The following is a 13076-nucleotide window of genomic DNA, read 5'->3' on the forward strand; positions in this document are numbered from 1 at the left end:
ACCAGATGAAATCCACAGCTCTCTCATAAAGATTTTCCTGATACTTTCCTCTATTCCTGCTCCTTCCTCTGAGAGTAGAGCCTTTCCTGACACTGCTCCTAACCCAGCTCCAGGAAACATTCAGGAAACAACTCCCATCCGCCCTGGATAGGGAGATATGGTGGGGAGGGGGAAGGGAGAGTATAACATCCTTGCTTTCTTGGTCTTAGTTTCCTTTTTAGGACCTAAAGAGCCAGCCATCTTGAGATGACTCCAAGGAGATTCATCCAAAGAGGTCTCAGGACAGAGCACAGTATGTAATCGAGGCTCTCTCCCAATTACACTGAACTCCCTCCTGGTCTCTGTTCTTCTGTCCCCCTCTAAGCCAGAGGTATTGTCTACAATTCTGCACACCAAACTGCAGCCCGGCAACATGCTGCCCTCTGGTGTCCACACAAATCAAGGACACACAAAGGTGGACAGGACCAATGAAATAGCCCAAAGACGGTAGATCTGACTCTCATGTGCCTCATTTCGTAGTTTCCTCAGAATGGAATTACTGACTTTTTATGACCTGACATCCTCCCCACGAAGACACCTGTCCAATTCTTTGAACATGGGCCCTCCTTCAGGTATACATCTGCCCTTGGACACTCCTATTTGACACCCTGGGAGTCATCCAGTCCCCTCAAAATACACACTTTTCCTCTTTATGAGCAATATCTGTGCGCCCCAGGTATATTCCCTGGGACACACCTATTTGTACTGTAGGGCATACCTGTCCTTCCCATATTTGTCTCTGTTCTCATGGATGTACATCTCCTAAGACACACCCTCTCTTTTCCATAAACATGTCTTTCTGATATCTGGAATACATTTAGACTCCTTCAAGCATTCTCCTTTCTTCTTCATTAACATACATGTATTCAAATAACCTTTAAGAGTTATGAGACAGAGTCTTACAAAACAAAACAAAACAAACAACAACCAAAAAAAAACAAAACAAAAAAAAAAAACCCAAAAACCTTCAAGATGCCTGGGGAAAGAAACAGAGCACACTCTCCCCTCTTAGTCTCTTTGCCAATCAGTTCTCAAGGGAAAAAACACAAAGATACAAGCACTGGAGACATTCCTGGGACCTTTTAGACAATGCAGCATGCCTTTCCCGAGCTCTAGAGGCTTACCTAAATTTGACTTTTTCTTTGCAAACCATACATGGCAGAGATACACCTAAACAAGACTGAGGGCAGGGCAGCCCAGTTATCTGCAAGTAACCCAATATTCCTTTTTAAATTTCCTCTATACACTATTGCTAGGGCAGCACTATTACTTCCAATTTCATCTTGGACTTCTTTGGTAACTAGAGGGCAGCTTGGTGGCTCAGTGGATAGAGTGCTGGATCTGGAGTCAGGAAAACCTGAGGTTAATACCTCCTAGCTATGTGACCCTAAGAAAATCACTTAACTGCTGCCTGAATTCAATTTCCTTAACTGTAGAATAGGGATAAGCTATTGGATTATGATGGATTGGATAATGAAATAAAAAATTTGTTGTGAGGATAGAATGAAATAATATTTGTAAAGAGCTTTGCAAACCTTAAAGAGCTATATAAGTGCTTGCTATTATTAGTACAGTACTGGAAATGTCTGCGGTTCAAAATCCCATCTCTTTAACTTCTTTATAAGAGATATGTTTGGTTTCCTCTGGATGGGGGAAGAGTGGAGTGTGTGTGTATGTGGGGAATTTGTTCACACTAACAAGGACATGAACATCCTTTATCTCTATTTAGTTGCCACATTATTTATATCTATCTGTTGTCAACTGGCTATCTTTCCTCATATTATTCTGTCTCTATTTTTCATGTCTCAATGTTCCATAATCTTTTTTCTTCTTCCCAGAAAGGCTGGCTGAATGGTTGGTCATAATGATAAATTATTCCATTATTCCCTCAGCTCCTTTTTGTATTTTTAGGCTTCAGAGATGATACTTTGGGATCCTGCCCTTTTTTTGCTTGTATCTTTCCCACCCGGTGTAGAGGCTTGACTTTTAAGAGTCTTGCTTGCCAAGGGCTTTTCCTACTCCTTAGAAACAAAGTTCCTTGAATTGCTGTGTACTCATAATGAGAAGGCTGTTGTTAGTTGGCCCTTCCCCAATCCAGTCCAATCCAATCCAATAACCTTTTTTTAAAAAAAAATTTAAGGATACATTTTGTTTTTGCAGCAACTTCATTTCCAAATATATCCCTTTCCCCTCCCAGCAACTCATCACAAGGAATCTTTTATTAAAGAGAAAAAGAAAAAAAAATTTAGTGAAGTAAACTAAACAACATATCAACAGAACCTGACATTATATGCAATGTTCCAAACACATCATCTCTCATCTTTGCAAAGAAGTGGAGAAGGACATTTTCACATCTTTTCTCCAGTGCCAGACTTAGTATAATCTTGCAATGTCAAATTTGTTTGGGTTTGTATATTGTTTTATTCTTTCCATTTTCATTGTTGTTGCTGGGGTTCTGCTAATGTCATCCTATCTCAGTTCTTCATCTTCTCATAACAATGTAATATTCTGCCATCTTCTCATGACATAATATTTTATTATATTCCTGGACCATTCTTTGTTTAGACATTCCCAATGGAGGGATATCTACATTGTTTCCAGTTCTCTGCTAAAACAAAAATCCTTCTATGAAAACATGGTTATATATGAAAGTTTTCTATTTTAGACTTGGGGGGGGGACATATGACAGCAGTGGGATCTCTGCATCAAAGGATATGAACATTTTGGTCAATTTTAACATAATTCTAAATTCCTTTCCAGAAGGAATTCATCACTCCATCTGAAGTCTCTTCAGAATTGTTTCCATCTTTTTCATCTTTTTAATAAAGAGTATGAATGAAACCTTGAAAAAGTTTTGATTACAATTCTCTTAAACGATTTAGGGCTATCTTTCATATGATTGCTAATATTTTGCAATTCTTCTCGTGAGAATTGTTTGTTCATATCCTTTTGTTTATCCACTGGGATCAGGATCACAGTTTTAGAACTGAAAAGCAATCTAAGAGAATATTAAGTACAAGCCTCTTATTTTATAGATGAGGAAACTAGGTGCCAGAAATGTAAAGTGTCTTTGCCCAAGGTAAGTGGTATTGACAGGATTTAAACAGAAATACAGTTCCTCTTAATCCAAATCCTATGACATTTGCACTGTATGTACTATGTTGTCTGCATACTAATGAATGCCTCTTAGTCATATATCTATTGTCTGTGTATATTAGCTATTTTCTACTTTATATGCTGAATATTAGACCCTTGTCAGAGATATTTGATTCAAAGTTTTTTTTTCCAGTTAACCACATTTTATTCTATTGCATTGATTTTGTTAATGCAAAAGCTTTTAAAATTCTTTTTTAATGTTTTATCATCTCCATCCTTCTTTGATTAAAAACCCTCTACTCTTCTTTCTCCTAAACATTATTGTGAAGATTTCTGATCTCATTCTCTTCTAAATTTATTATATGATTATATCAGGTCACATATCTTTTTTGAGTTTATTGTGGTTTCTTCTTTGACTATGGTTAAACTCTTTCTAATTTCCCTGGAATTCTTATCAAATATGGAACTCTTCTCCAAGTTATTTATGTTCTAGATTTATTGAACAAACTAAATTATGGGATTCATTTTTTATGTCTTTTTTTAAAATAAAATTTACATTCCTATTTTCTAATCCGTACCAACTAATTGTGATAATTATTGCTTTTATAAAATGTAATTTCAGTTCTGGAAATCCTAGTCACCTTTCATTACAATTTGATCACTTTCTATGGGAAGTCTTTCTTGATTCCCTCAACTCAGAGTCTGACTTTCCTAAATTTTGTTGTTTCCTATGCTCAGTCAGTCATGTCAACTCTTTGTTGAACACCATTTGTGGTTTCCTTGGCACAGTTACCAGAGTGCTTTACCATTTTCTTCTCCAGTTAATTTTACACATGAGAAAATTGAAGTAAACAGGGTTCAGTAACTTGTCTAGGTCAAATAACTTTGTGTCCCAGGCCAGATTTAAACTCAGGAAGGTGAGTTTTCCTGACTCCAGACATTCTATCCAGCTAGCTATCTTGTAGTTATTCTGAATAAATTTATTATATGATGTACAGGTCTCAAACAATGTTTCTTCATAGTGTTTTTGCCACTTACTGCTCCTGTCTCCTTAGGTAAATTGCTTTACCTCTATGGATCTTACTTTCTTTATAACATAAAGAGTATTTGACTTAATAACTTCCGATGACTTCTGAGGCAAATCCCAATGTTAAATCCATGATCCTATAATTTCAAAAGATAAGTGGAAGAACAAAAGATCCAAAAATCTGAAAAGAAGAATTACAAACTATCAGACGCTCCTTGAAAGCTTAAGTAGTTTTATTTTTTTTCATTCACATTCTCAGCAACCCAGTACTGTGTGGCACAGGAGAAGCTCTTAAATGGCTGTTGGATTGATTTGACTGATTGATTTTTTCATTATTCTCTTTAAGATTTTGGACCTTTTGTTCCTTCAAACAAATTTTGTTATTTTTGGTTAGCTCTATGAAGCTCCACCTTAGTAGTTTGATTGGTCTAGTATTAAATTTGTAAATTCATTAGGTAGTATGGTCATACTTAACCAAGGCAATGAGTATTCTTCTAGTTATTTAGGTCATTCTTTCTTTTTAATTTTTTTTTTTTTTTTTACTGAAGCAGTTGGAGTTAAGTGATTTGCCCAGGGTCACAGAGCTAGGAAGTGTTGTGTCTGAGGCCAGATTTGAACTCAGGTCCTCCTGACTTCAGGGCAGGTGCTCTATCCACTGTGCCACCTAGTTCCCCAATTCTTCATTTCTTAAAGAGTATTTCCAACAAATAATTATAAAGCATCTACTAAGTACCAAGTACAGGTCTGAGTTATGGAAATCCAAAAGCAAAACCAAAATATTCCTTGAACTTTAAGAGTCTACTGGGGAACAGCTAAGTGGCACAGTGGATAGAGCACCAGCCCTAAAGTCAGGAGGACCTGAGTTCAAATGTGATCTCAGTGTGAAGACTATTAATCTATAACAGCAGTAATAATGGCTAACATTTAAGTATCAGTTTCTATGTGCTAGGCATTGTCCTAAGCATTTTACAATTATTATCTTATTTGATCCTTACAACAACCCTAGGAGGTTAGTACTAATGTTATCCCCATTTTTCAGATGGGGGAAACTGAGGCAAATGGAGGTCAAATGACTTCCCTAGGATCACACAGGTAATATGGCCAACCTGCATTTAGGCCTAGCATTTCATCCTATGTACCCAAGCAATAAATCTAGAAAGGCAGGTTATGACTAATATATGTTAAGCTTGTTTATATTTTTCCTGTAAATAATAGCAGCAGCAAATCTAGAAAAGAAGCTTATGGCTTAAGTATGCCAAGCTCAGTTTGTATTTTTCTTATGAAAAATAGGAAGTTATTGAAGCTCCTTGAGTAGAGCAGTGACATATATATGTATTTTAGGAATATTAATTTGGAAGTATAAACCATCCTCAAAACCACCTGATCTAACCTGTCAATCCAATTAAATATACAGGGATAAAATATCAACCATGTGCTAGCACCAGGAGAAACAAAGACAAAAATGAACCAATTCCTGCCTTCAAAGAGTTTATACTCTACCAAGAGACGCAAAGTAAAAACAAGTAAATATAAGGTGATTTGAGGAAGGAAAAAAACATTAAATAAGTGGAGCAGATAGGGGCACAAGGTGTGGGAAAGAAGGCCTCAGGTAAAAGGTGGCATTTAACATGGACCTTGAAGGAAGGCTAAGATTCTGAGAAGTGGTGATGAGGAGGGAACTGTGGGGAGGGACCCCAAAGATGGATTGTGGAGTTTGTGGAATGCCTTCTAGTCTGGTTTGGTTGGAACGTAGAATTCCTGAAGGAGAATATCATGAAATAAGAACAGAAAGCTAAGTAGGAGCCATCGTGTGGAGACTTTTTCATGCCTAGTAATATCTTACCTTCCTATTTTAATTAATATGGGAAAGAACCATTGAACCATAGGAAACAATAATACTGAACCTCCTCCAGAGGCTAGGGTCCAGAAAAGGCAATAATGACGTCCCCAGGTCAGTAGACTGGCTTCCTGCCATAGGAACAATTACGAAGCACTGCAAAAGCCACAAGACACTTGGGGAAGAGACATAGCCAACGTATCACAGTCCTCCATCCTAGGTAACTTGATTTCTATTCTAATTTATAAATCTATGTTCCTTTGACACTCTGTCCCCCAAAAGTGACCCCAGATAAAAATACAAATCTCTGAGATTGCACCTCATTTTAGTGTGTGTATTTATATAGTATGTACGTAGCTGTTTTCATGTCGTATCCTTTGTTTTCACCTTCTTAGTAACCTCTACCCTTGGCATAGTGCCTGGCATGTAGTAAACACTTAATATATTTTATTGATTGACTAGCTGACAAACATATCAAGGAAACACATTCCAGGCTCTCAGACAACACAACTGTGTCTTTCCTGAATTCTAGGTCTGACTTGCTCTGTGAAAAATTCAGCCCACCTAAATGCACCAAGATTGCAGCTAAATTAATAATCCACCAACAACTGATGCTATCTCTTCTGCTCCTTAAATGTCTCCTCTAATAACAATGTAGAATAATTGTTTAAAATACATTTCACCTGACCTTTATTCAACTTCTCTAATTATAGCATTAATAGCACATTCCCTGAGACGTACCTGCCCTTACTATGAACCTATCTCTTCTATCCATGGACACAGTCATCTTTTATCAATAGATACAACACTTGGCTGCTCAAGCTCCCAGTATTCTCTCCCAAGGATTTACTTTTTTTTTTTTTTTTTTTTTTCCCATTAACACATATGCTCTTTTCAGGTACTTTCCTGAGAGCAGTATTTGACTGCTCTGTCTTATATATCTATTCCTTCCATGAACATAACACATATCCAACTTCACACCCATTCTCTCCCATAAATATTCCTGGGGTACACTCAGGCTTAATCATTTCTTTTTTTTTTTAATTTAATTTTTTTTATTAATTTTTATAATTATAACATTTTCTTTGACAGTACATATTCATAGGTATTTTTTTACAACATTATTAATGTTGTAATAGCCTTAATCATTTCAATGAAATTATATTAAGTGTTCAAAAATGTAGGCCAGTGTATTTGCACTGGGGAGGTACAAAACTGGGTATTTATACTATGTTACCCTCTGCATCTGCATGAATTTTAACTCCTGTACAATTCAGTGGAGAGTCTTTGAGTCTGTTGCCAAAACTTCATCACTCTATGGCTTACCTAGATATGAGCCTCTCTAAATTCAGCTGGCCTGGTCCTCAACTGGCAGACATAAAGTTTGCCATTAATCCCTTTCTCCGGTTTGGTAGGGCTTCCCAGAACTAAGCAGAAGCACAATTCACAGGCTCTTTGAAGGTCTTGGATGTGAAAGACAGGGAGATTACTGTTGTATTTGCAAAAAAAAGAATAAAGCCAGGAGGGGCTGATTTGGGGATAAAGAGGATGGATTTAGTTTCAGACACAATGAATTTAGATGTCTTCTAGGTGGGGATATCTTGTGGGTGGTAGGAAATATGGGAGTAAACTACAAAGGGACAAGAGAAAAGGACATCAGAGGACCTAAACAAATAGGTATAATTTTTTTTAAAATGGTGTTTCCTTATTCAAATTATTTGCTAGGCACTGGCCTGGGCTCTGAGATTCAAAGATAAATAGAGCACAATTCATTCTTTTAGATGGGGGACAGTGTTCCGAGGACACAAAACAGCTCGGTTTGGTGGAGTCAAAAGTGGGCCAAAGAGGAGGAGGAGGAGGTGCTTAGGGTGGTGGTGGGCTCGGAGCGGGGTCTTTGACACCAGGGAAGGGAAAGCTTTGCTCCGTAGTGTGACTGAGCGGAGCAGTGACCCCCGCCAGGGCCGAGTGGAAGCTTGGCCTGGCTGTGGAGAACACAGGAGGCGGAGAAGAGTGGAGGCCCGTTCCTTTGGGGAGGCCATGGTGATGTGGCGGCCGGCAGTGCCGGCCTGTGGGAGGCTGGGGATGGTAGGAACAAAGCGAGAGGGCCGGGTGTGGGAGTGCACAGGGAGCCCTGGACAGGAGAAGTGAAGGAGGGAAAGCAGGAGATAACCGCCAGTCTCCCACGTGGGAGGCGGAGAAACTATTGTTGCGCTAGTAAAAAAATAAAGTGGGGAGGGGCAGGGAGGGAGGGGGTGAACTTGGTTTCGAAACCACAAGCCCGAGACGCGTCCAGGGGAGGTGGGATTTCCCACGGGGCGGTGGGAAGCTGCCGGGAGAGGGCAGGGCTGGAGATAGCACCAGGGGAGTCGGCGGCTGAGAGACTGCCCGGAGTCCCAGAAAAGAAGGCCAAGGACGCGGGGAGACGTCCGGGTTCTGGGGGAGGGCGCCCTGCGCAGCCCGCAAAGGCCAGCTTGGGAAACGAGGAGCCCGAGCCCGGCGGCATCGGGGTGAGAAGGAAGGCGGCCCAGGTTGGCCGGAGCACACGCTGGCCCCGCGGGGAGGCCAGCCGCCAGCCTCCTGCTCCAGCTTCGAGGCCCCGTCCCTTCCCTGCGATTTACCCCGCCGAGAGCCGTATGCCCGGATGTCGCTTAGAGAGCGGGGGCTGGCTTTTGGCTTGGTTTTTCTGCTTGGGCCGGGCCCCTAGCAGGCACTTTATAAAGGCCTGTTTTCTCCTCTGGTTAAAGGGTTTTTCTCAGCTCTAGGAGGTTTGGAGGCTCCGGCCGGCCCCGGTTCACTTGGCTTGGCTGCTTGGGTACACAGTGAGATCCCCGACAGTTCCAGGGTTCACCCCTCTTCTGCACCCCAACATATTAAGGGCGCCCGCCCACTCTCTCCCTCATGGCTCAGCCCCGCCCTGCTCGCGAGTTTCTCTAAGTACCCGGAACCTCCTGCCCGAGCTCGGTTCCGGAAGTGCTGCGCCGGGCCCCGGAAGTCCGTTCAGAGCGATTCCGGTTTCCCCGGGTGACGATGGCGACTAGTTTCGAGTGGCCGTGGCAATACCGCTTCCCTCCCTTCTTCACGTGAGCCTCGGACCCGCTTAGGGACCCCCCACTCCTTTTTGAGGGACTTCTCCCAACTTTCTCCTAAAGATCTCTCTCCATCCCCCCGACTCAGCATCTTGAATTCGGATGCCCCTCCCCCCGGGTGGGGGCACGAGGACCCTGCTGACCCCCCCACGCTTTCGTCCCTCCCCCACTCCCCTAGCCTTTCCATTCCCCTGCGCTCTTCCCAGGGGCCCCCCTCCCTCGCGCTGGGCACGCCTGTCTCGGCCCCACTCCCATTCTCCCCTCTGCTGCGTATACTGATCCCTCCCCATCCCCCTCGTCCGCCCGGGCTCTCCCCTCTCTAGGTTGCAGCCCAATGTGGACACCCGGCAGAAGCAGCTGGCGGCCTGGTGCTCTCTGGTCTTGTCCTTTTGCCGCCTGCACCGACAATCCAGCATGACGGTAATGGAGGCACAGGAAAGCCCTCTGTTCAACAATAACAAGCTGCAGAGTATCCTCCCTAAGGAGCCCCGCCCCCTCCTTTACTGCCCCAGCACAGCTACCCCCCACCTCCGTCCCCTCCGCCCCCTCCAGGTGGGCCCAGGGTTAGACTCAGGACAGACTTGTTAGCAGGCCAGAGAGGGGGAGTGTCACTCGGTGACGCCCCAAGGACTGCTTGCCCAGCTCGTTGTGGAGGAGACTTCTGGGTGCGCTTCTGCAGGAATGCCTAGGGAGGGTCTCAGACCTAGGCCATCAACAAAAACAAACAAACAAAAAAAATTGGAGCTCGGGGCTCAGTAAGTAGGTCTGGAGAACATCTGGGGAAATAGAATGACAAAGACAGAGGCCAGAACATGTATGTTACTTGTTCATGTCACACGTGGCACTGCGCTGGTGCTGGAGAAAGACAGACAGAAAACATCCCTGCCCCTTGAGGAACTTATGTTCGTTGCTGAAAATAACACGGAGTTAAATGGATACAAAGTAAATGTGAGCCCTCCTCCAAACTCTGGAGAATCTAACCTGATGCCATTTGGATATTCAGAATAATGCGGGTGGCGGTTTACCAGGGAGCTACCCCTGGGGGTTATTCCTTGTTAGGAGTAAAGTCACCTCTCAGGTCTGTCATTCCCTTAACCCTGAGTCAGGGAAACTCCCCATGGAATCCATCCAGATTGTGTTGGAGGAACTGAGAAAGAAAGGTGGGTCCCTGTCCTCCTTATGCGCTCTCTTCCATGATAGTTTTGCTTTCAAGCAGATTTTCTTGTGCCTTCCTTCTTTTTCTTTGTCGTTGTCCCGTTTTAAACTCTCCTTTCCCCCTTCTATGGCGAGAGTCCAGAGTGACTGACGCATTAATAGCTGTTTCCTTGATCAGTAGCCTTCCATCTGCCTCTAAAAGTGGAATTTTCCTACCCATCTTTTCATGCCTGGTGTATTTAAGTGGGAATAAGGCTGGAATAGTCTTTGATATAGGCAACAGTGGCTTTGGGGTGGGAGCTGGGTGTGGGAAGGAGTTAATCTTTCAGTATCCTGAAAGTAGAACTTCCTCCAGTGTTTTCCACCTCATTAACCTCTTAGCATCTCCTATGCATGATTGCTTTCTAGGGAACCTGGAGTGGCTGGATAAGAACAAGTCCAGCTTCTTGATCATGTGGCGGAGACCAGAAGAATGGGGGAAACTTATCTACCAGTGGGTGAGACACAGCAATAGTACAGAGAAAGCACCTCACCTGGGAGTAGAAAGGAATTAGGGTTCAACACTGAGTGTGCACATGTACTCCACTATGCAGACCTCCATACCAAGCACATTGGGATGGATTATAGAAGAAAGCTACATCTTGGGCATGGCTTTCCCAGTGCCTCAGTTTCTCTGGCCAAGTAATGCCTCCCTCTCTTTCCCTTCTCACCACCAGGAGCCAAGGGACTAGGCAAGGCCATATTTTCAGACCATAGTGGGAGAAACCACAGGCTGCTTTGTTGACCAGAGGCTCTGACCACAGGAGATAAATGAGGAAAGGGCAAAAAAATAACTTGAGTGCTCCTCCTTACACATATACTCACAGGGTCTGCCTCAAACTCACAGAATGCCAGTGAATTTCTTTGAGCCATTGTAGAGTCAGAACAGGCTCTCCTGAAACTTCCAGCCACAAACCCCAACCCCCACCAAAAAGGGAAGCATCCTTGGTAGCAATACAACATGTCCAAGACATCCAGCCCCCACCTTCATTCCTGAATAGAGACCTCACCAGGACAAGAGGTCCCTCATTAGACATGTGTGACCTTGTGGTTTGAATGCTGTGTATGCATTGTAAATATAGCTTCCCTTAGGGAATGTGGCTATTCAGCCACTCTTCCTTGGAGGCTAAAATCAGTTCTGACACCTGATTCCTCGATTAGAGGGGTGGGGTCAATGAGTCAGTGAGGTGACAACCCCAAAGACTTCTTGGGCCTCACTTAGTCGTCCTTTTCTGTGTCTACAGGTTTCAAAGAGTGGCCAGAACAACTCTGTATTTACTTTTTATGAGCTAACCAATGGAGATGACACAGAGGATGAGGGTAATAACTTTGAGTTCTCCCCCAGTTTGAATTTTACATTTCCTATTTTCTTATCCATCTCATTCTTGACCCCTGGGCTGCAAATACTATGGAAAAGTGGAGTGAATGTTGGGGAGGAGAGACTTAGGGAGGTTATTGGGGGACAGTGGATAATAATTTTCATCACCTGATTTGTGTCAACATAAGTGAGTTGGGGGGAATGGACAACCTAGCTGTTTCAGGTATTTGGGCTTTTGTCAAGAATTGGGTTCATTTTGATTTCTGAATCATCTCATCTTTTTCCCTATAAACCCATTGGAGTTCACCCTTTGCCCCTCCTCTGCCAGATACTGAATTGACAGGTGAAGTCTTATGCCCAGCTTACCAAGCATCTTGAGTTCAACAGCCTGTACCAAGTCACTAACTAGCAATGACCCTATTCATTTCCCCTCCAGTTTTGTGTGAGCATGTATGAGAAGAGGGTCCCCTGTACAGAGAGGCTCCCTTACAACTCTGCTTTCCCCACAGAGTTCCATGGGCTGGATGAGGCCACACTTCTTCGAGCTCTGCAAGCCCTACAGCTGGAGCACAAGGCTGAGATCATCACAGTCAGCGATGGCCGAGGGGTCAAGTTTTTTTAGTGGACCCCTTCCTTCTCCCCCCCCCTTCCTCAGTTCTCTGAAGGAGATAGGCTCTGTTCCCACAGATTGGAGCTTAAACCCAAATGTAGCTTAAAGGAACTTTTCAACTTCCTCCCAATTGTGGGCTGGGAGAACCATGGGAGAATTTGGAAAAGAAAATTCCTTTGTTACCCCACTGTTCTGCTCCATGAGTGGGTTGAGGTAATAACGCCAGAGAGAAATATGTGCCTAGTTTCTCCTTATCTTTCTACTCCCTCATTCCAGACTTTGGCTGATCCAGGGTCAGTATACCCATAAAACATAGTGACACATATCTACAAGTACACAGTACCTACACACCTCTCCCTTCAGGTTTAGCCTGGATCCTCTAGTAGAGGGGTAGAGGTTACATGGAGGACCTGGCTGCAGGCAGCCCACCGGGCATCATAGGAATAGGAGATCAGAGAGGGAGAGCTGGCCATAAAGCGCCAAGTGTGGCTCTGATCTATGTTATTAAAGCTGGATTGTTCAGCTCTCAGTACTTTTGTCTGGGTGACTTGTGTGTGTGGGAGAAGGGGATGAACTGAAGATGGGGAGAGCGGAATGTGAACGAATGAATCTTAGTTTAGAGATTGGAGGGGGAGGAGTATGGAGATTTTCCAATGTGAATTAGAGAAAAAGGTCCTGTGATCTTTAAAATGTCCACAGAGAATTTCTGGAACAGTTTTCTCCAAATTCTAGTCCGTTCTACTGGGGTTTAGCTGTTAATGCTTTCTTGGCCAGTATTAAAAGAAGGACTTTGCAACTTGAAGAAATAACAGATTCAAGCCAAAATGCAGTGAGAGCCAGTCCCGCTTAAACCCCTACAGGTCCTAGAC

The 13076-nt window shown here is 43.2% G+C and overlaps 1 protein-coding gene across 1 annotated transcript; it reads left to right on the plus strand.

The window, feature by feature from the left end:
• Window positions 1–8922: 8922 nt before the first annotated feature.
• On the plus strand, window positions 8923–12736 carry VPS25 (vacuolar protein sorting 25 homolog). The gene is made up of 6 exons (XM_074261654.1): window positions 8923–9079; window positions 9409–9554; window positions 10192–10245; window positions 10649–10737; window positions 11524–11599; window positions 12107–12736. Exons 1-6 carry the CDS (start codon window positions 9027–9029, stop codon window positions 12217–12219), a joined length of 531 nt encoding a protein of 176 aa, XP_074117755.1. The 5' UTR covers window positions 8923–9026; the 3' UTR covers window positions 12220–12736.
• Window positions 12737–13076: the final 340 nt, after the last annotated feature.

This window comes from Sminthopsis crassicaudata, chromosome 4 (genome assembly GCF_048593235.1).
Source record: "Sminthopsis crassicaudata isolate SCR6 chromosome 4, ASM4859323v1, whole genome shotgun sequence".
Classification (NCBI taxonomy): domain Eukaryota; kingdom Metazoa; phylum Chordata; class Mammalia; order Dasyuromorphia; family Dasyuridae; genus Sminthopsis; species Sminthopsis crassicaudata.

Coding starts and splice junctions, on each gene's coding strand:
- VPS25 (XM_074261654.1), top strand. CDS start 9,027: ATGGCGACTAGTTTCGAGTGGCCGTGGCAATACCGCTTCCCTCCCTTC. Junction 9,080..9,408: donor CGCTTCCCTCCCTTCTTCAC/GTGAGCCTCGGA, acceptor TCCCCTCTCTAG/GTTGCAGCCCAATGTGGACA. Junction 10,738..11,523: donor GGAAACTTATCTACCAGTGG/GTGAGACACAGC, acceptor CTGTGTCTACAG/GTTTCAAAGAGTGGCCAGAA.